This window comes from Mercenaria mercenaria, chromosome 7 (assembly GCF_021730395.1).
Source record: "Mercenaria mercenaria strain notata chromosome 7, MADL_Memer_1, whole genome shotgun sequence".
In the NCBI taxonomy this organism is placed as follows: Eukaryota; Metazoa; Mollusca; class Bivalvia; order Venerida; family Veneridae; genus Mercenaria; species Mercenaria mercenaria.
Genome location: NC_069367.1, coordinates 84159420 through 84181768, shown reverse-complemented (window position 1 = coordinate 84181768; position 22349 = coordinate 84159420). Strand labels below are relative to the sequence as shown.

The following is a 22349-nucleotide window of genomic DNA, read 5'->3' as shown; positions in this document are numbered from 1 at the left end:
TACTAGTATGCGTAATTGTTTAACAGCAAATTTCATGGAATCGTTCTGTAAGCGTGTTGTTTTACTTAAACTACTCTAAAGGTCTTCACAGTTTTCACTTAATAGAACAGTATCATCGACATACAAACCTTTTAATAATTATTGCGTTCTTAAACGTTTAAATAAAACGGGAATGCACATTAACAAGAGATTTAGATAAAATAATTATACAAAAGATAATAGGTAAGGATAGATCTCTCGGAAGCACAGAGCACCAAAAACACAGCCCCACAGCTACGCATTTACATAGTAGGCCCACAACAAAAAGAAGATGTAATGGAAAAATATTTCAGACGGGTTGCTTCAAACATCCAACAAGTACATATTAATATAAGCTAAAAATTATTAAAGGGAGAGGAAATGGTAAGTGGCGAAATGGGGACGGGGGTTGGGGAGGAATTCGAAGGGGAAAGTTTAACAAGGAAGAATATACAAGGGAATGCCATTTTCTTTAAAAACAGTCGCACTGCAACGTAAACCACAATAGCGCAGACACTCATGTACCAAAGACAATCACACAACGACGATCAACTGAATAACATAGAAAAACGAACAAGCACATAAGAAAAGAGTAGGGCACCGTTATAGACTCACAAGCTTACAAACGTACCCACACAAATAGGAAAAACAATCAAGCACTGACTTGGGATTCGGCTGCCAAAGCAAAGAGGAGCCACGAAAACTTACTAAAAGTAAAGGGGAAGTAAAAAGTAGCGTAAATGCAAGGGAAAGGAGGGGGCAAAAGGGGGAGTGGGGCGGAGGAAAACGCTTACAACAAACAAGAAAACATACGCAACACACAATACAAGACAGACAAAACAACCTGTTGAAAATAGAGGCACCGCCTTGGAACGGTCAGTAACCTAAATAAAGGAAACTGGGGGTACGACTCACCGAATTAAAACAATTACGTGTAAGTATATCCAATCGAACAGTTACACGTTAGACTTTCAGTGTACATGTCGTACTCATTAATGAATTAATGATGTTCCTCCGATATAATTTATCACACTGTATATTTACTTAACTAGATATTGGTATTGTTTGTTTATTAATATGATAAATTCAAGGAAGTTGTATTAAAAAGAACTGAAATGTTAAAATCTTAATACATTCATACGTAGCCTACGCTGCTTAAACCTGACTTTTCTGGAAATTTCATAATTTGTGCACATTATTCCTATTTAAATCTTAAAATTATAGCACTGCTATTACAGTTTGGGTTATAAATGGAAGTGAGAATAATTATGGACAAGTATAAAGCCAACTAATTAGTGGCGCCAAGTTATGCATCTAGAGCCCCTGAACGGAACGAAATATTTTAGTTAATCATATTTTATTGTTTAAACATAAATGGCGACTTCTGTGCGTGTTTTATGGATCTTAGATAAACATTTCCGGCAAAAAGATTTTTCTCTTCAAAGGTGAAGGGTTTCGAGAGTCCACCAGAGATATCTTTGAAACACAACGTAAAAGAGTGGTAAAATGTGGACGTGGGCTTACTGGAATAATTTTTAAAATCTAAATTCTCCATCGTTATATTTAGACTTTTATTTTGTTGCATACATGTTCTCCGTCGTTATATTTAGACTTTTATTTTGTTGCATACATGTACATGCTAGTGGTATTTTGCGGACCTCCCCGGACAACGCATCGAAATGGTGAGTTCTGTGTGTTTGGATGGGTACACATATATCATTTACTCAGAAATGAAGCTTCCTTCGCAATAAGATATACAATGTCATGTCTCTTATTATTTATCTACATATATAAATGCGAGTAATTTATTCTAAATACTTATCGCAGATTTGGCATTTTTTTTATTTGTATACGACGTATTATGAGTACGTCAGCGGAGGGAGGGCGGGCGTTGGGCGGGCGGCTCCAAATATTGTTCACCAAGCTTGAGTCCGCTCTTTAACTTGAGCAGTTCTTATCCAATATCCACTAAACTTGGTCAGTATGCTGATTTGCATTATATCTCCATTAAACAACTTTAAAATATTCTAAAAAAATTTGGTGGATAAAGGTTGCGTGTCTACTTTGAGTTATTATACAACCTGTATTATCTGACCTTTTCTTATGAATCTCCTGAATTTTAATCTCAAAAAGTATATACCTACTTATGGGCGTTTGTGAACCTGTCTATGGGTCATGCGAACGACGCCTCAAGTAATTGTGTTGAAAATTTGTGCCAAGTTCCTTCAATATCTTGCGATGTTTGTCATAGTCAGAGTTGCATCTCACGTGTCTTCCAATTGTCCTGCTCGACTAAATCTAGGGCCCTTATATTTTCAAGGTCAAAAGGTCAAGGTCGGATGAGCGATCAAGTAAGTTCCATTATGACTGTCTTTGAAATAATATTGTCCGGTCACAAAACATTCCTTTTGTAAATCATGAGATTATTATTAATACAGTTTTGCGTTGGATGTGTACATATCCAACTCATTAAGGTACTACAATTTTGTAAACTATATATCAAATTGCGTTAAGTGTAACGTATTTTGGTAGTGACAACCAAAACTCGCCGAATTTTAGTAGTGACTATCAAAAAGCGTTGTTACCATTTCGAAGTGCAACAGAACACCAAGGGGTAACAGTGCAAGATGCTAAATGGATGTGAGATCTTCCCGATTGCAAAATTGATTAACCTGATGGAAAACTTAAAAATTCGCATTCGCACAGTGGCTTTGGATTAACAGCCGACTTAATAAGTGTTTAAATAGTACCTGTTGGATGTAAAATTGAAACAAGTAGATCAAGTGTAGCATTTGCGTGTTGTGTGTCTGTCTGCATACACATACAATTCTTAAATGTCTATAATTTCCAACTGTTCTAATCTCATAAAGTTTCCTATCTTTTAAATTCGTGAAATGTCACCGCGTAGCATTCTAGACGGACGCCACGGCTTTGAGAAAACAAGGCCACCGCCAGAAAGTATCTAGTCCAAGGGAAATTGGACTCGTCTTAGGAGATTTTATACTCGCATTATATTTTTAACACTTTTGCAAAAGTTAAGCTATATCAGTACTGTAAATTTAAAGTAATATTGATATTGATGCTGCCGACAAAAGTTTTATGAAACACCCAAATAAACTGAGGGAATTCAAAACAGTATAGCTGATGCTGCATTTCTTTACTTATCCTCCGCAACTAAGTAAAGTTTTAGCATTGTTAGGCTTAGGACAAATATTTGGAATAATGCGAAAAAATGAGATTATTGAAAAAAATCCTTTAGCCTGCTGCCGGCAAGTGATTATACCTTTGCGACCAGTTCAGACCAGGATCATTGCACATCTGTGCAGGCTGAGCTTGGTCTGCACTGTTCGCTGTTCAGTGAGTAAAGTTTCAGCAAACACCCTTTCGAATAATAAATGGTATTGCCCAAATTGAATGACGGAACAGTCCATTTAAGAAAGGTTTAGCAGGATAAAAGTTAAGCAAGGTGAGGATTCTTGTACATTGCACTTCTGGCATTGTGAAAAACGTAGACAATTACCCTTTGTCTTTTGGTGTATGGATAAATTGATAGGCTTCTAAAGTTTGCTATTTTTTCTATCTACTTTTTTGTCAGAAATTGTGTATCATTATTATCATTCTGATGATGAGTGTATTCTTTGAACAAATTTTCCTTTACAGTTCAGAGATTCTAAGACTGACAAATTATACTGCAGTACTCACTGTTTAAATAACAGATTAAAGAAAGACGAACATATATTTATATTTTGATACGCTCAAGATTAAACGAGAGTAAGGCAGATGGACAATTTAGGCCCTACATGAATTACTGTATTTTCATAACTTCATCTGCAAATTTCTTCAGTCAGTCTCTTTAAAAAACATAGATGAATTATATAATTACCCTGAAATAAATGTGTAAACTCAGTTTAATACATAGATACTACCATAATTGTAGTTTGGCTGTAGTGTTTTTACGCTGTTCTTAGCATTAACTGCAAAAAATTCAAGATGCCGTTTTCGGTTGTTAAAAATAATTAAAATGTTAAAAACTGTATTTTTTTCAATTTCAGCTTTTTAAAGAAATAAACTACTGATATATACAGAACAGACACATGTGCTGTTTTAAACGATCAGTCATAATAAACTAACGTTTGGTTTCAATATTTTGAAATAATGCATTTAACAATTCTGACATGCATGTATCATTTTCTGTTTTGTAAGGTTATTGCCTGAATATCACGCTTAATCACAAACATTATAATTTGAAATTATATATATTCATAATATAAATGTAACATCTTCCGTTTGATTTTATGATACTGTCTGAACAAGCATAGGGAGCTCCAACATGTGACTTTTTCCTGGACGGGCACAAGAATGTTACTTTGTCAAGCATCTATGTATGGATGTCTTTGAACGAATAATGTGGGCGCTTAACTAGAGTGTAATCATCAAACATTGTTTCGTGTTTCGAAAAGCGCTTTTGTTGCATTGTTTCAGAATTCCTTCGAATAATACAGTCAGAATATAGATCACAAAACTACCTGAACAAACGTGTCCCGACACAGAACAGATTCACATTGAAAAAACATCTTGTTAAAAAAAGATGTATATTTGATTAGATTACTTTCTTGTATGTGTTCTCATATGTATCTTCAGATCGTATTTATAAACACAAACATCAACTTAAAAAGCGATTCTATCATGTATGTTTTACCATGTGCCTCTTCAGGTACAAGCTCTTGTTACATGCATAGTCACAAATATCACATTTAAAGCGTTTCTCTCCTGTATGTTTAGACATATGCCTCTTCAAATACCATTTGAGACTACATGCATAATCACAAAGGCCACATTTAAAGTTTTTCTGTCCTGTATGTTTACTCATGTGTCTCTTCAGATTACTGCCTGATGTACAAGCATACTCACAAAAATCACATGTAAACTGTTTCTCTCCTGTATGTTTTCTCATATGTGTCTTAAGATACCACTGGTAATTACATGTATAATCACAAACATCACATTTAAAGCGTTTCTGCTCTTCGTGTATTCTCAAATGTCTCTTCAAAAGAACTCTTTGATTACATGTATAATCACAAACCTCACATTGGATGTAATTTTCGCCTGTATGCATTCTCATATGTATCTTCAGATAACTGCTTGTATTACATGCATAGTTACAAATGTCACATTTAAAGCATTTCTCTGTTGTATGTCTTCTCATATGTATCTTAAGGTAATCATTTTTATGACATTCATAATCACAAATATCACATTTAAAGGGTTTCTCTCCTGTATGTCTTCTCATGTGTGTCTTCAGCTTACCACTGTCATTTCCTGCATAATCACAAATTTCACATTTAAATGGTTTCTCTCCGGTATGTATTCTCATATGCCTCTTCAGACTACTGCTCTGGCTGCATGCATATGCACAAACAACACATTTGAATTGCTTCTCTCCAGTATGATTTATACCACGTTTCATAACATTAATGCTGTTCACAGTTTTATCAGGAGTGTCACTAGTGGACGAAATCTCTTCTGTCGTCTGCAGCATAGTTACATTATCTGACTTTCTTGGTACTTTACTTTTCCTCGACTTTTAAATAATCTGTAACATAATTATAGGATTTACAAAAAAATGACGTATTGGATGAGTTTGACTGGAAATCTAACTGGCAGAACTGGAATAAATTTAATCGAATGTAATGGAATTCAATTTTGTAAAATTTCGGACATTTCATAGAAAAATTTGATGTGATTTAATTGAGAATTTTCTAGTGTATCTAAATTCACTGGCGGTGTATGATGGAATGAAAAATGACTTTGTTGAACGTAGCAGCTTTTCAATATACAGATTCCCAGTGTTTGGAAAAAGCAAAGTTTATAATCAAATTGTTTTTTATTCAAAGAAAGCTTGATACCTTCAAGTTGTTGATTATAGATCATAAATGAACGTCTTGACAGATCTCAGTCAATTTAATTTTCAAAACAATTTTTGTTTAAATACTATCAAAATCGAAAATTAAAATCGTTTAATGTCAAAACTTCATACATCAAAAACAGAATGGCTATAGTATACATAGACAATAAATATTTAGAAGGAAATATACGTCAACGTCTTTAATTAAAGAACGTTGTCGTTCTCTCATTTGAAAAATATTCAATTACGCTTAAAGATGTTGGATCGTTTTTTTATAACGTTGAGGTTTTTTTTCACACACTGTGAGCTTCGTGGACAATAAATGCTAAGACAAATAAGAGAAGAAAAAGCACAGGTCACAGAACTCGTTTTAATCTTGTCTTTATAGGGCATTTCTAAAATATTGTAAAATTGAAAAACAAATGGTGGGACTTTATAAAACATATTATATCTCACTAAATATAACAGGGATTTCAGGTCTTGCCGGTTTCGATGAATACAAGGTGATATCAATATCATATAAGCATAAATGTCACTAACAAATCTTGTTTATTTTTACATGCTGACATAATTACCACATCCGCTTTATTTTCAATGGTATTAAATCTATAAAAATAAATAAATAAAATCTGACGTTACGATTTTAAAAAAATATTCTTTGCAGCTTTTGTAATACGCAAAAATGCTTCAAAAAGTTGGGGTCAGCGTGCACCTAAGAGATTTATTTAGAAAACAAGAGCTGTCAGTGGACAGCGCGCTCGACTATTCTCAGTGCTTGATAGTATAATATAAGCTATAAGTCAAATTTGACATTACAATAAGCATATTCTAAGTCGAAAAGGGGCCATAATTCAGTCAAAATGCTCGATAGAGTTGCCTCCTCCTTTTTACAGACTAGGGTCATGATGCTAAACAAGTATGAAACTATCAAAGCAATATCTCAATGGACTTTGAAAATATTTGGGATGGTATGCAAACTTTAACATTTATTCTAAGTCGAAAAGGGGCCATAATTCAGTCAAATGCTTGATAGAGTTGCCTCCTCCTTTTTACAGACTGGGGTCATGATGGTAAACAAGTACGCAAAATATCAAAGCAATATCGCAATGGACTTTGAAAATATCTGGGGTGGTACGCAAACTTTAACATTTATTCTAAGTCGAAAAGGGGCCATAATTCAGTCAAAATGCTTGACAGAGTTGCCTCCTCCTTTTTACAGACTGGGGTCATGATGGTAAACAAGTATGCAAAATATCAAAACAATATCTCAATGGACTTTGAAAATATTTGTGGTGGTTCGCAAACTTTAACATTTATTCTAAGTCAAAAAGGGGCCATAATTCAGTCAAAATGCTTGATAGAGTTGCCTTCTCCTATTTACAAACTTGGGTCGTGATGGCAAACAAATATGCAAAATATCAAAGCAATACCTCAATGGACTTTGAAAATATTTGGGGTGGTACGCAAACTTTAACATTTATTCTAAGTCGAAAAGGAGCCATAATTCAGTCAAAATGCTTGATAGAGTTGCCTCCTCCTTTTTAACTTCAACACTTGTGTGACGCTCACGCTAATGCTCTTGGCATTGGTACATTAGAAGATACTACTGGTTTCATCCTAATTATATCAAATTTATGGAACTCATTAAAACTGAAAATGTTTCTGATGTAAGAAAACTTTCAGCGTATGTATACAAGGCGTTTGAAAAACGAAACTTGATTTTGAATTCAACGAGCAGTCATTTATATATTGTATATTTATTGTTATCTTGCTTACACATTTTGTATATTTGGGCTGGTATTTCTTCTGTTATTATGTTATATTCATGCATGTACATGCCGGCCAGAATTGGCTTAATACATAATAATGTTATATATAAAGTGCTATGTTAAAAGCTTTTATTTCACTTGTAGATATCATTATATATATCAATCATAAAAATATCAGGAACAAACGTGATCTACTTTCATAAATATTTGAAATTACCGACCCAAACCCTATTATACATGTTACATCAAGTTTAGGCAAATGCCAGTCAAAATAAAGGGTGAAAAAAGTTCGCAACAAGTAGAATCAGTTTGTTTGAATGGTACATTATTAGATATATTTTAATTATTCAGCATTAAGTTTGGCAAAAAGTTTGTTCGAAAGAAATATTCAAAGAAACATGTTTCAAAATGGCGGATATCCTGAGAGAGAAAAAAAAAGCGCTCGTACATCCTAACAACCTCAAAAGGACCTTCACATGTAATACAGGGTCTTCGCAGTGGGAAAACACCTGCCTTTGAAAATGCGTGTTACCTAGGAAAGAATGGGGAAACCTAATTAGTTTTATCATTTGCCGTTTGGGCAGGGCTTTTGATTTTATAGTTAATTTGTAACGTACACATACGTCAAGTATCGACCTTCATATATATTTAAAGAAAAACGTCGTTAAGATAAGGAATAAAATGGCAATAGATTTCGACAGACAAAACTTGACCTAATCTAGCAAGGACAATATGGCACGTAAGTTAACAGCACTACAAGTTTTATACTTAACAAGTTTAGAACATAAATGATCGAGTTGTAGACACGTGCTAAACGTATGTTTTAAATAAACTAACTGAAGTTATTAAGAATATGTATATTTCATTCCAGTTTATGAGAGAAATGTAAGTCTATGGCTTGATAAAGGACGTGTGTTAGCAAGTGTTTGATAAATTATTTCCATGGGTTATTATCTAGATTTATTGCTAAGTTTTTGTTTACTTCAGTCAGATTTCCTTTCCTACTGTGTTTGGTGGTTTCGACAGAGTTTGTTGTAATAAAAACACAAGGTAGGAGACTGATGTTTAGGTCGAAGGTAATTTTGACAAAATTAAAAAAAAGAGAGATTTTTAGAGTTTATGGAAGTATGACAGAAAACAACACTTGGAATATCTTTTCAGTAAAGCATTAAAAGTTGACCAGTTGCTCAATATAATATGAAGAATTTCGTTTAAACCCTAGTTCAGCTATTTACAGTTTTCATGATAGTTTGGCATTGGTATCTTGAATCTAACACATGGTACTTAAAATTTTCACTGCAGAAGCAACTGGACCAATTTGTTATTCATGTGTACGGACGGACAACCCCGAAGACTGCAGACAATCAGTAACTTGTACAAGCAACCAGGTGTGTGTAAATTATGATTTGTATATTCTAATGCAAGCATTAATTCAGAAAAAAATGTCACTGCGGCAATTGATATATATCATGCATATTGGATTGAAAACGCCAATTAGTCTTACTCAAATACCTTTATCTATTTAACAATAGTTTCCCAAAATGATACCAACTAACGCCGCACGTCACTTGTGTATAAGTTTTTGATAAATGATAACAAGTGTCAATAAGTAGTAACATACGTTAGAACTACATAATTATAGTTATTGAAATAACAGACGACAGGAAGGCGTCAATATCGTTTTATATGTTTAGTGCAATATTTTTATGCTTTATTGGTGTCTGTCTTTGATCGAACATTTAAACAAAGTTAGCATGCGGAAAACAAAACAACCATACAAAATATTTTCCCCGTGCAACCCGTGCAATCATATTTTCATTTAGTTTTCATTTTGATATTACAGCACTACCTCGTCACGTGTAGTTTCTAAATAGTCGGACTTCATCGCAACATAGTTGTTGCTGTTTCATCAGCTTTAAATTTACGCTAAATATTCATTTTCCCATAACATTGTCTTTACGAAAGTTAGCAGGTATTTTACACATATCTTAACTAACCAGTCTAATAAATCCGTACAAATGTTTAGAAATGAAGTGTACAGATCCTTGGATATATCCTAGATAATTCGGGCAGGGGATGGTTAAAACAACGTTGATAAGTTGGATAAGTTTGATAAGTTTATTTTCAATTTTCTTTTAGGCCAGCTGGCCCATGAGGTTTTTACAAGCATGAAAATGGCGAGACAATTATTTAAACGGAGAAGGTTGTTAACATTCAATTTTCTGCACAAATAGTACATTCTAATATTACAACATTAGAATTACAAAACAAAATTATACATAAGTAACCATACAGACAGTGTATACATATACAAGTTTAGACAAACGACAAATTATTTATCATGTTACTGGCGCAATTTATGTTTAAAGCGTGTACAGCTTCTTATACTCAAAACAACAAGAAGAATGCAAGACAGTTTGAATAATTGATACAAATATATTGCAAAGCAAAACATTATCCTATACTTAATGTCCATGCTATGTTGATCTTGACGAAACGAAATACAAGGTCAACAGCTGGATCTCAGAAATGAAAGATTGTTATGTTGAGAATACGTTTGAAACTTACAAATTCAAACTGCGCTTGCATTTACATGTATTTTACCATGTAACATGAGAAAACATATACCTATACAATTCCATATAACATTCATGTAATGTTTTTACTGCTCAAGTAAAGTACTGCTTAAGTACGAACTAAGTACATATTGTTTTTTCTAAGCTGAAAAGCATAATACAAGAAATTTGCAAGATTACGTGTTAATTTTTCTCTATCAGTATTTAACAATTCTATCAATTTTGGCATATTTGGTCGTCTCCAATAATAAGATGGAATGAAACGTTTTCTTAAATCAGCATATACATTGCATTCTAATATGAAATGGAATTCATCTTCTAACAAACCACAAGCATAACATTTTCTTTCATTTATAGGTGTACTGTTTGGCTTAGTCCATCTACCAGTGTCTACATGCAATCTATGAGAAGATACTCGTAAACGTGCTAGTTCGCAATAAAAATTTTTAATATTGATCAAATTGAGGTATGGCTGGAATTTAAAACATGAAATTTGTCTATAGAAAAGCGCTCCACTAGAGTTTTCTAGCCTACTTGACCAGTTTTGTACAAAATGATCTTTCAACCTGGTTTCTACAATCGATAAAAACATATCAACATTTCCTACATTTTGCATAAGCCAGGCGTCATAAAAACCTAAAGAACACAGTAAAGATTTAACTAAAGAGCACCAATTGAGTTGATATAAGTGAAACAAAATCATAAAAATGCAATTTTGAGAAATTCCGGGAGAGTAGAACGCATGTAAATACATTTACATAGCATTTCGCAGCATTTTGATTTAGTGTTGAGTTTAGGTTGTATGACACTAAATCGTGAGATAAAAATCAGCTTAACCTTCATCCTAGTTGGATCTGTCCCGTAATATGGACAGATATAGCATTAGTCCAGACATAAAAGTGTCTTAAAACCTTTCAATGTTCGTGCAAATTTGAACTGAATATACGTAAAGGACAAGCGTTCCCGTTTTGTCTGACCTCAAACAGCCCAGATTAGCTTTTTGACCCGGAGCTTGGAAATTAGGTCCAAACATTCATTTATTTTTTTCACGAAATTTACACATTCGTTTGAATCTGAGTTCTATCAGTGATGCGCGGATTAATCATGACGCCGACGGTTCATGAATAGATCGTCAATAACGTGAACGTTAACGACAGTTGTTTTTTATGCCCAAGAAATATTCTGAATCTCGACTTGATTTCAAATTAGACAGAATTGTGACAACCTTGACATTGTGTCTAAAAAATTGCCAAATAATACGGGGATTGTGTTTTTCTACAAATAGTTCATTTCTTTTTTTTTTTTGTTTGGTTTTTTCTTGTTGTTTTTTTTTTGTTGGGGTTTGTTTTGAGCTACAAAGAATATAGCCCGTTTATTCAAAACTTTACACACACATAACGTTTATACATATATAGAATCATACTTCTGAATAGATCAGTGAACAGAGAAAAAAAATCATTCAAATATACATCAGTACGTAATTCAATATAATATGATTATAAACAAAAAACTAAAAGAACATTCAAATATACATCAGTACGTAGTTCAATATATTATGATTGTATGATGATTCGGTTTTGGGCGTGTAAAGTATGATGTTTTGTTATGAGATAAGAGTCTAAAGGCGTCAGAGAGTTAGAGTATGAGTTGGAAAGAGATAATTCAAGAAAAAAAAAGGTACCTAAAATGGTCCGAAGAAAATAACAGTATCCTTTACTTAGATCTCCAAAATGTTGGAATGTCGCAATTTATAGCGGCAGCCGATCCCACTTTTTGTTATAGCTGGTTATTTTATTCTTTTTTAATGCTATGTGCTTTTCAATTTCTTTCATTGTTTTGAGATAATTGATAAACGATTCAATCCATGGATTTTGATTTCCTAATTTGCATTTATATATAAAGTATTTTGCTAAGATTATGATGTAATTTATTATCTGTTGAGTTGGAGATTTTGTTTGAGAACCAAATGAAACATTTTGGAAGTTTAATGTATATTCTATACCTTTGTTATTTAAGAATTGTTTCATACATGACCAAAAGTCTTGTACGATTTGGCATTCCCAAAAGAGATGGTTCAAAGATTCTATCTCCATGTTACAAAAATCGCATAAGCTAGATTCGATTATTTTGCATTTATGCAGAAACTGATTAATTGCTATAATCCTTTAAAGATATTTAAATTGGAAAACCCTTAATTTTGAGTCTATACAACTAGAAAAAGTCGCACTATATATCATTCTCCAATTTAAATTTTCATAGACACTATTCCATTTAATTTCAGATTTGTTTATTGTCATTGTGTTTTGTTTTCTCTGATATTGTTTATATAGTAATTTATTTGGTTTTTTAACTTTCTGAATAGTTGCAAATAATGTCTCTGCCTCATCATATTGATTATCATTTTTTAGCTTTTCCTTCCATTCACATGGAATTGTGACAACCTTGACATTGTGTCTAAAAAATGCCAAATAATACGGGGATTGTGTTTTTCTACAAATAGTTCATTTCTTTTATGTTTTTTTTTTGTTTTAGCAGAATTGATGCATCTGACTTTCGTCATGATTAAAAATATTTAATCAACGTGGAAATTTGGACTGATTTCCAACACTGTCGAATGCTGATAAAATACAAGTACAATTTTATTGAAATAATACGTTGCGAAAAAAAACATACTTTAGAGAAAAATTGGATGTATCTTATAAAGCTTAATAATACAAGCGATAGGTTCTTAAATAAAGTTCCGGTATGCACAGTACAGGTCCTACCATATAATTTAGTTACGTATCTTACATACAGGTCCTTGCGTATTTTCTATGTGCGTCATGCCCATTTCATAAAGAAATGAAAAGAATAGTATGTAAGTGCGCCTAACCTCAAGTTTGAGATAGCGTAAATGCTATACATGGTCACCAACAAACTAAAAATATAACGAATTAATTCAGCAGTTACGACAAAACTAACGCAATTTCAGAAATTATACTCAGGACGACCACTAACCCTATATGGAATACACCAGGTCAACGAATGGCGATGACCCTCGGTATATTACTGTACGGGAAACGTGTAGAAGATGAAATAAAGGCTCTTGCATAATATTTCAGGTTTGTAGTGTACAAGAGGTGATAGCTCCGCATGGTGACTTCTATTTCTGGTCAGGCTGTGAAGATATAGGGGTAAACACTTACCAACCAACTTTTAAAATAACATACTTCATAAATCATAAAGAAGAAAACGTTTAGATTACTTCATTTACAATATTACAATAGATATAACATAGACAACTTTAGTCTATCCGAATAACATTACAGCTTTGCTAAGGATAATGTTATTCCTTTGTTTCTCAAGGCAGCTGCTTTTTATTCTAATTCGATAAATATAATACCCTGAAACATTCAATCAGGACTATTATAGACAGAATGCATCATTGTAGCTCAAACTGCTTTAGTTATATGAAGTCTGAGCATGAGATAATTATTGAATCGTATAGAGTTTTATTTTTGCTACCAGCTATTTAGGTATCCCATGTGGAAAAAAAATTACCCCAACAAAATCCTCATTGCAGGTCTGCGAGGATCTATCGTACACAGGCACGCTGAATCAAATCATTGGAAGACGACAGACGTCCAGTCAAGAGTCAAGATGCTCGTATTGTTGCGACGGTGACATGTGCAATCGGAACTGCACGTGTATGTCTCGTTTTAAACTAGTTTAAAAACCAATTAGGCGAACGCTTTTTTATAATTACTGAAACAAAATTTCTTACTTACAAATATTTAAATGATACTTACTGGAAAAGTGTGTTTGCCTTAATTGGTATCTCAATCTGCGCTTCTATATATTTACTACATCATGCAGACGTCCAGCAGTGAATTACTTTCCTGGTAAGTGCTCATCAGATAAATGGGCAAACAATAATTCAGTCCTTTTCACAGTTGAACCTTTAGCCTGCTGGCAGCAAGTGATTTCACCTTTGCGGCCAGTGCAGACCAAGATCAGCCTGCATGTCCGGCGTGCATGATGATCATGGTCTGCTTTGTTTAGTCGGTAAATTTTCAGTGAACATCGATTCCTAATAGACCTTTCTAACGTAAACGTAATTACGAAACGGAATACTGAATTCGTAAAATTTTAGGCTAATTTGTGGTCTAGGGGAGACAATTTCATCCAATAGTAATGCAATAGTATCTCCCTTAGACCATTATTTGAAAATAATATTTACGAATTCAGTATTCCGTTTCCGATTTACGTTTACGTTAGAAAGGTCTTTTAGTGACAAGTGGTGCTGCCTAAATTGAATGATGGACCGGTCCATTTTAGAAGTTTAAGGGTAAAGGTTAATTGAACTTTGCGTGTCTAATGTAGGGCAGCTGCTCCTCTATATAAGCTGTAGACCTTTCAGTTTCTAATTTAGCTGTCAGTCTCTTACAAAAATGTATCTTAAAAGATACACGACCCTTACTTTTCTTATATTATTGATGTTGTTTAATTAAAGATCGGCAAGTAATTGTTTTAAGAAATTAGCCATGCTATGTGTGACAGCACCGAGAAGATAGAATAGTTCATTTAAATTAAAGAACAATTTTATTTTATTTATATAAATTTATTTAATATTTACTAACGTGCAACCTATAGCAGGGTGTCATTACAGTACAAACCTTCTTGAATTACACATTTATTGCAGCAGTCTGTATTATACTGGATTGTAACTTGTAGTTTAAAGAGCCTTTTACCAGCAGAAAGAATTGGTTTAAATAACAGCTGACTAGATGTTAAAAATGAGAAGTGGAAAACATGTAAATCGCTGAACAAGAAAATGGCGATCCCACTGTCGTTACAACATAATATAACATCAGTACAGGATTTTGTAGACAGAAGATTCAAGTAATCGAGAAAGATTAATTATTAATGCATTATAAACTAAAACAATTCTTTTACTGTTTCAGCATTTGTGAACCTTGCCCTTCATAAGCCTGCTTACCAGAGTTCAGTGGACTATAATGGTCCAGCCAATCTTGCAGTGGACGGCAACAAGACCAAAAACTACTACAAGGGTTCCTGCACACATACTAAAATGAACATTATCCGTGGTGGGCAGTGGATCTTCAAAATGACTATAGGATTACTAAAGTCAAACTGTATGAAAGAGATGATGCTGGCGGTGATGGTAATTGTGTAATATTCTTTGTTTCAGACCTTAGTCCGTTTGTTTACTTGTTTTGGAAATATATACATTTGTATTTTCAACAATCTTTTTGGCGTTGTAAGGTTGATCACTTACTTCAGCTTACGTGTATTCTGATGTTCTCTGCAAAAAGTAAATGACATCTTCCTAAAATGTGTTCGTATCTGTATACGGGTTAGGGTGGATGGTAGCAAATGCACTAGATAATTATGGAGAACTCTCGCCCCCTCTCGGTCAGAACTCGTAAAATCTCTTCTTTTTTCAAGTAATCGAGCGGGCAGGTTTATAGAACTCCAGCAGAAATATTCAATATAGTGCTGGCGATAGTTGTTGTGATGTTTAGAGTTTATTTCAAATTTTACATTATAAATATGTCTTTCAGGTCGTTCATTTCACCTCAAAATTCTGGTCAGCACAGTCAACGCCACAAAGTTAGACAGAAGTTCATCTTTGTTCACACAGTGTGGTTATTACTACGGTCATTCAAGCGACGGGAACGCCATTATCATAGACTGTCCCCAAAACACACACGGACGCTGGGTCCGTGTTCAGCAGAGCGATCTTCACTATGAATTTCTACATCTTTGTGAAGTTGAAGTATTTGGATTTTAGATTATGCATTTGTGAGATCATTTAACGTTTCAAGAAACTGCAATATGAGAACTTTCTTGTAATTTCTTATTTTTTAATTTCATATCAGTTCTTGTACAATAGGCCCAATGTCACAAGTGTGGTAACAAGTGGACATTCCGTCTTTAGGTCCACAGTGTTGAAGACCTGGGAGGAATAGTGTGTTTAAACTGTCCATCCGTCAGTCTGTCCGTAACAATGTCTTGTGTACTGAACTTCTGCAACAGTTTTCTACCAAATTTAAGTGAAACTTGGTATGCATGATCAAATGATAATCTTTATATGTGCATATTGTGCGGACTTTCATGTTCTATATTAATTGTTTTAGTTTTACCCCAGTTTTGGACCTACAACACTTAAAAACGGTGTACGCAACTAACTATTCCTGCAGTTTTCATAGTTTCTATATAGTTCAAAGAAAACATGATATACACCATCAACATGAATTTGACAAGCGCTCGTTATCAGGAATTTCATGTCCGAGATTTTATGCTCCTTTCTATGGACTTTAATAGCTACACTTTAATAGCTATATTAGAACTGTACCTTGTGTACTCGACTCAACCAAGAACTTTATCCAGTTTAAATAAAACTTTGCGCAAATTATTGGTATGGAGTGGACATGCACTAATTGTTCAAACTTAAATGTCTGGTAATTAGTTTTAGATTTAATAATTTATGCTCATTTTTGGACCTAGCTAAAGTAAGCTACGTCTGTACTTTGTGTACTTCACTCCACCTACGTATACAGTTTCCAACTAACGAAACTTGGTATTCGTCGTACACATGAAGTGGACATGCGCATATTATCTGATCATTAGATGTGAGTTATTCTTTTTTGCTTTAACCATATTACAACTACTTTTTAGCTTCAACTCCTCTATCCATTTCTAGTGGCACTTTGTATCCATTCACACGTTATTGGTAATTTCATATATGAATAAATCGTAATATAAACCTACAGAATATATATCTACTTCACTTTGTTCATGATTATTTTATTTTTAGAGACAGAAGAAACATGTTATACTTCTAAATATAGCAAGCAATACATTTATGACAATAGCCGCTGTATTTATTATACTTGATAAAATAAACGAGACAGAGGTTTGGGCTATCCCTATTTTATACAAAGCTCATCAGATTCGTGGTGATTTGAAATGTTCATTTTCCAAATTTCCAATTAATAAATTTGTCATACTATAGAAATGCACTGTATAGAAAAATGGCCCGTCATAATATCTTTGACATCTAAGATATAATATGGTATATTTAGTTTCTATTACATGATCTGTTCGGATTTTAGTCACTTGTTTGTGGCAAAGTAGCGCTTTATGATATTCAGCACGAGAGAGTGTGAAATGCCAATTTTCTTTCGTTTTGGATGACGGCAAATAAATAAGATTTAGTTTTGAAATCCGTTACACTGCTCAGAAATTCGAAATTGTGACTCATCAAAAATCTTCGTGTGACCAACTTCCCCTAGACTTAAAAGGGATATGGACAGATTTCTTATTCATTTGCAGAATATGAGAGAGAGAGAGAGAGAGAGAGAGAGAGAGAGTGGGGGGGAGAGAGAGAGAGAGTCACTGAACCATAACATTCCAACGATAACCACTAATGGAATTTGACCTTTATACATGACAAAACTAAACAAATCATGGGTCACAACTCCGCTGATAGTCATTGAACCGGGACATCTTGATGATATACATAACTTTGCTTCACACTGATCACTCTTGAGGTTTGGTGAACTTCAGCCAAATGGTACATGTTTGCGCGGATAAGGTAAATACAAATAAATCAATGGTAATTACTTCACTGAAAATCAATGACCCCGAAAATATGCACAATGATGCTTGACATTCATCAATCTTGAAAAGTTTGGTGAGAATCCGCCCTTAACAAGTTGCCAGAACACCATACAATTTGATGAAGTGACGGATCACAACTCCGCCTGTAACATATCTAAGACATGCACAATAAAGCTTGGCCATGATTACTTTTGTGAAGTATGGTGCAAATTCCTACGACAGGTATCGCAAAATGTAAACTACAACAAATCAAGGACCATAACTCCACCGAAAATCGATGAACCTGAATATCCCAACAATATGCATAATGGAGCTTGGAACTGATCACTCCTATGTTTTTGGTAAAACATAATATTTTTATCCAATCTGAACATGCTGACGATATGGAAATGATCAATTTGTATTGTTAAGTTTGGTGTAAATCCGCCTTGTGGTGTCGGAAGAGATTAGTGGACAAACTTTGTGTTGCTACTACATACAGACAGACAAACAGACTGACAGATAATTATTATGCGGACAGCTCTAAATCAGTTTATCTTCCCTGATATGTGGGAGACACGAATATGTAGTAAAGGCCTTTTATGAAAATAGGGGAAAAAACTCGCAAAGAATTGATTTTTGGTGTAAGCATTCTAAAAGACGTATGTAACAACATACTAAAAGTATAGAAAAGTATCATGGTGCAAAATGCATTTTTTGGGGTAAAACGTTAAAAAATATAATTGAAACTATGAATTTCTGGAATCGACCCATAATAATTTCATTGTTTTCATTAAGAAAGCGAAATTTTGCATGTTAGTAGAGAATTATAACACAAAAAAATTTAAGCTCAAGATTATTTAAAAAAAACCAAGATGGCCGCCAAAATCCAAGATGGCCGCCATTAAATTTTCATTATACAGGAAAACCGTTTTAAGTATTTCAAAAACTTCAAATAGTGTGAAAGATGACCAGCATCATAGAACATACATCATAACATTTTATTTCAAAACGCACAAACTTCAGTCTTAAACAAATTCAAGATGGCTTCCCGATCCCAAAATGGCCGCCACAAGATCATTTAGGAATACATACACTGAATAGGAAAATGGCTCTAAAATGGTTTGACTGAAAATATTTTTCTTGCATCAAACATGATCCCCGCTTTTCTTCTGATTTTTATTCAGGACTGAGGATATTCTTCAAGAAAATGTAAGTTACAGACACTTAAAGTAGGTCCAGATGTGTTCTGCAGCCATTGGAAATATGACAATTTTATCTAGAATAAAGAAGAACAGCTATTTAGTGTGCTGTAACATACAAGGGCATATTGGTAAAAAATGAAATCTGGACACATGGGAAAGGTTTTCTTTGACCAGAATTGATAGAAAATGACAAAATTATTGCAATTTTGCGTTAAATATTGATACAACACAAAAAAATATCACATTTTTAATGTTTTGGTTGTACAGTATTGTTTCTCAAAAACTGCACATTGGTATCCTAAATATTACTGATTTCTAGTAGTCAGAGGTACAACCAACATATTTAACAGTTACTGCTTAAATGTGTAATTTGTATACAGATCCGAGTAGAAAATTACAGAACAGGGCAAAAGTAGGCTACAGTTATGATAACTGATTGAAAATTATGTTGTGACAGCTATTTTTGCCAAAATTTGACGAGTTGTCATACGTTACTGAAATTACCATAAAACCTTAGACCCTGTTGGTATCAGACTATAACCTTGTGTTTTTACATGCATCTGGGTTATTTGTACATTTCAAATGAAACTAGCACAATGTTAGAGAAACAAGTTTATCTTATAGGCATAAAGACACTAAACAGGCAAATGGCGCGAAAAATGGTTGTCGCATAATGGCGGATTCATATAGTCTCGATTTTATTTTTTGCTCTGTAGAACTATTTTCCTTATTTTCTTTTCAATTCTTGCCGAAATCACATGACAAATCTATGCTTGACATGTTGGTAGCATTTTCATAATGAAATGATAACACTACAGTACTTGCCATGTATACACCACCCTCTACAATTTAAGGGTCTCATTCTTTAGCTGATTTAAAAATTTGCAGTTTAAAAAATGTGTGTTTGACTGAAAATATTTTTTCTGCATCAAACATGACTCATGCTTTTTTCTTTTTCATTATATTTAGTATTTGACATTATTATACCTCACTTTTGTCTACAATGGTAAAATCCCATTACCCGAAAAGGAGATATTTTGACTGTCAGAAACATTTTTAATCTTTTTAACACGTGACCAAGCGAAAGTGACTGTCAGGTCATGTGACCGCACTGATATTTTGAATGTCATATAAGGGCAAATAACTACTTCAGTTTTTTAGCCATATGATTGCCTCCCTTGTACAGAATATCATATTGTAATGATAATGACGTCGCTGTTCAATGTGTACACAACTGATTACCGCGCTAAAGATGAAACTACTGAATTAAATGAATCAAAAACATATTTATTTTTTTGTGTTTAGTTTTGTTCGGTATAATAAAATAAATACCATATGGCAGCGTGTGTGACATTGATATTGTCAACCCTCGGAACAGAATGTCACCACTCGGCTTTCGCCTCGGGTGACATTCTGCCCTCGGGTTGACAATATCAATGTCACACACGCTGCCATATGGTATTTATATAATATTCTGCAAAACAATGTGAGTTATAAAAATTTAAAATAGGTCCTGATGTGTGCCACAGTCATTGGAAATATATGGATTTTGTAAAGAATAAAGAAGAACGGCTATGAAGTGTGTTATAACCTTTACCAAGAACATAAATTGATAACATTTTACAAAAATATGCTTTGCAAAAGCAAAGAAACCTATATCATAACAACACGTCCACGTAGCATATATATATCAATATTATGTATGTCAAATTAGAGTTATATGACCCAGGAGAGTGCCTATGCCTTTAGTATCTTAAACATTGAAATAGGTCCAATCACTAAGGTGACAATGTCTCAGACTAACTGACAAACTATGTAGAATGTCTTTTGTTAAAACACGTAGAGCTAGTGAAACCATATACCTCATATATATTTTTTTCTCTGACTATCTCGCCTAAATGATTTGTGTTCCAATATTTCATAAATCAGTTATCAGGGATATAAACTAGCTATTTTTATTTAGGGACCCAGACTGTCAAAAATAAATATTTAACATTAGGTATATAGGCATTTTCTCAAACAATTTAGGGGCCCAGCCCAAAATTTATACAGCCATGGGCTACTGGGCCCCTGCTAATTTGTATCCCTGGTTATGAGCTAGATAATTTCAGGGATCAGGCAAAAATCACTCAATGTTTCAAACTAACAACCTTCAACTAATGATAATCAGCTCAAACTTCTATAGGCTTGGGATGCTATATTTGACAGGTCTTTTTGTTGAAGTTCCCATCAGACAATGTCTTTGAATGGACAACATACAAAAATAGAAAAAAATGGAAACTCCACAGGTTGCTCAACACAACAAACACGAAAATGTTGAAGGCTCGGTATGATTGAGCCTGTTCATGGACGGTAGTGGAAATGCATGCTACCGTCCACGCCCTCTAGCCCCGGGTTGAGCAGAACTCAACATATACACATGCTAAAGTACAAAAAAATAATTCAGAGACATCCACAGATGTGTTTTCACATAGATGTTCAGCCGATGTTCTCAACTTCAAGTTGCAACTCAGTAAGATTGCCCTGACTCTTGGATGCTCAGTGTTTATATGCTATAACATATAGCATTAAACCACCATATTGGTATGAATGTTGAACCCCGTCTGTGAGCTGGAACTCTCTTACTGACTCAAAAGATTACCAAACCAAACGTCGTTGTCTCAGCTTTCCAATGCTCAGCCTGTATTTGCTATCGTCTATCCCGTAAAGGTTTAATTTCTATGTGCTGGCCGTAAAGCTTGACACCTAGTTACAATACTGCAACTCTTTTTTTAGTCTCAAATCTTCTTTTGTGTAATTTATCTGCCATTTCAGTGTAGCTGCAATAGCTCATTTAAGGTACTTGGATAAATTATAAGTTGAATCCGCAATCGCTGGATAGAAAATGACTTCATTGTAATCTGTCTTATTAACTTACCTAGCAGAGGTGTATTTTAATTGCAGCTATAACTTGTTTCTGATAGGTCCAAATTCTAACATATTTTACAACAAGAACATGTGTACTTGCTCTAATAAATAGTTGGTTCCCTTTTACTATTGTATATAACATCATGTGTGATGATGAAATCAAGTTATCACTGTAATTAACCTCATACAACACACTAAATAGCTGTTCTTCTTTATTCTATATAAAATTCACGTATTTGCAATGGCCGCAGCACACACCAGGACCAATTGAAAATGTAAAATGTCTGTAACTTACATTTTCTTAAAGAATATTTCAGTTCTGAATAAAGATATATAAAAAGTCGGGGTCATGTTTGATGTGGGA

The 22349-nt window shown here is 33.8% G+C and overlaps 2 protein-coding genes across 2 annotated transcripts; one reads left to right on the top strand and one right to left on the bottom strand.

The window, feature by feature from the left end:
* Positions 1-4702: 4702 nt before the first annotated feature.
* On the bottom strand, positions 4703-5557 carry LOC128558362 (zinc finger protein 808-like). Its single transcript, XM_053547305.1, has one exon. The coding sequence runs from the start codon at positions 5555-5557 to the stop codon at positions 4703-4705; it is 855 nt and encodes a 284-aa protein (XP_053403280.1).
* A 2797-nt stretch (positions 5558-8354) lies between these two features.
* LOC123555254 (uncharacterized) lies at positions 8355-16116 on the top strand. The gene is made up of 7 exons (XM_045345921.2): positions 8355-8431; positions 8680-8742; positions 8995-9080; positions 13370-13441; positions 13831-13954; positions 15212-15432; positions 15833-16116. The coding sequence occupies exons 1-7, from the start codon at positions 8425-8427 to the stop codon at positions 15884-15886; spliced, it is 627 nt and encodes a 208-aa protein (XP_045201856.2). The 5' UTR covers positions 8355-8424; the 3' UTR covers positions 15887-16116.
* The last annotated feature ends 6233 nt before the right edge of the window (positions 16117-22349 follow it).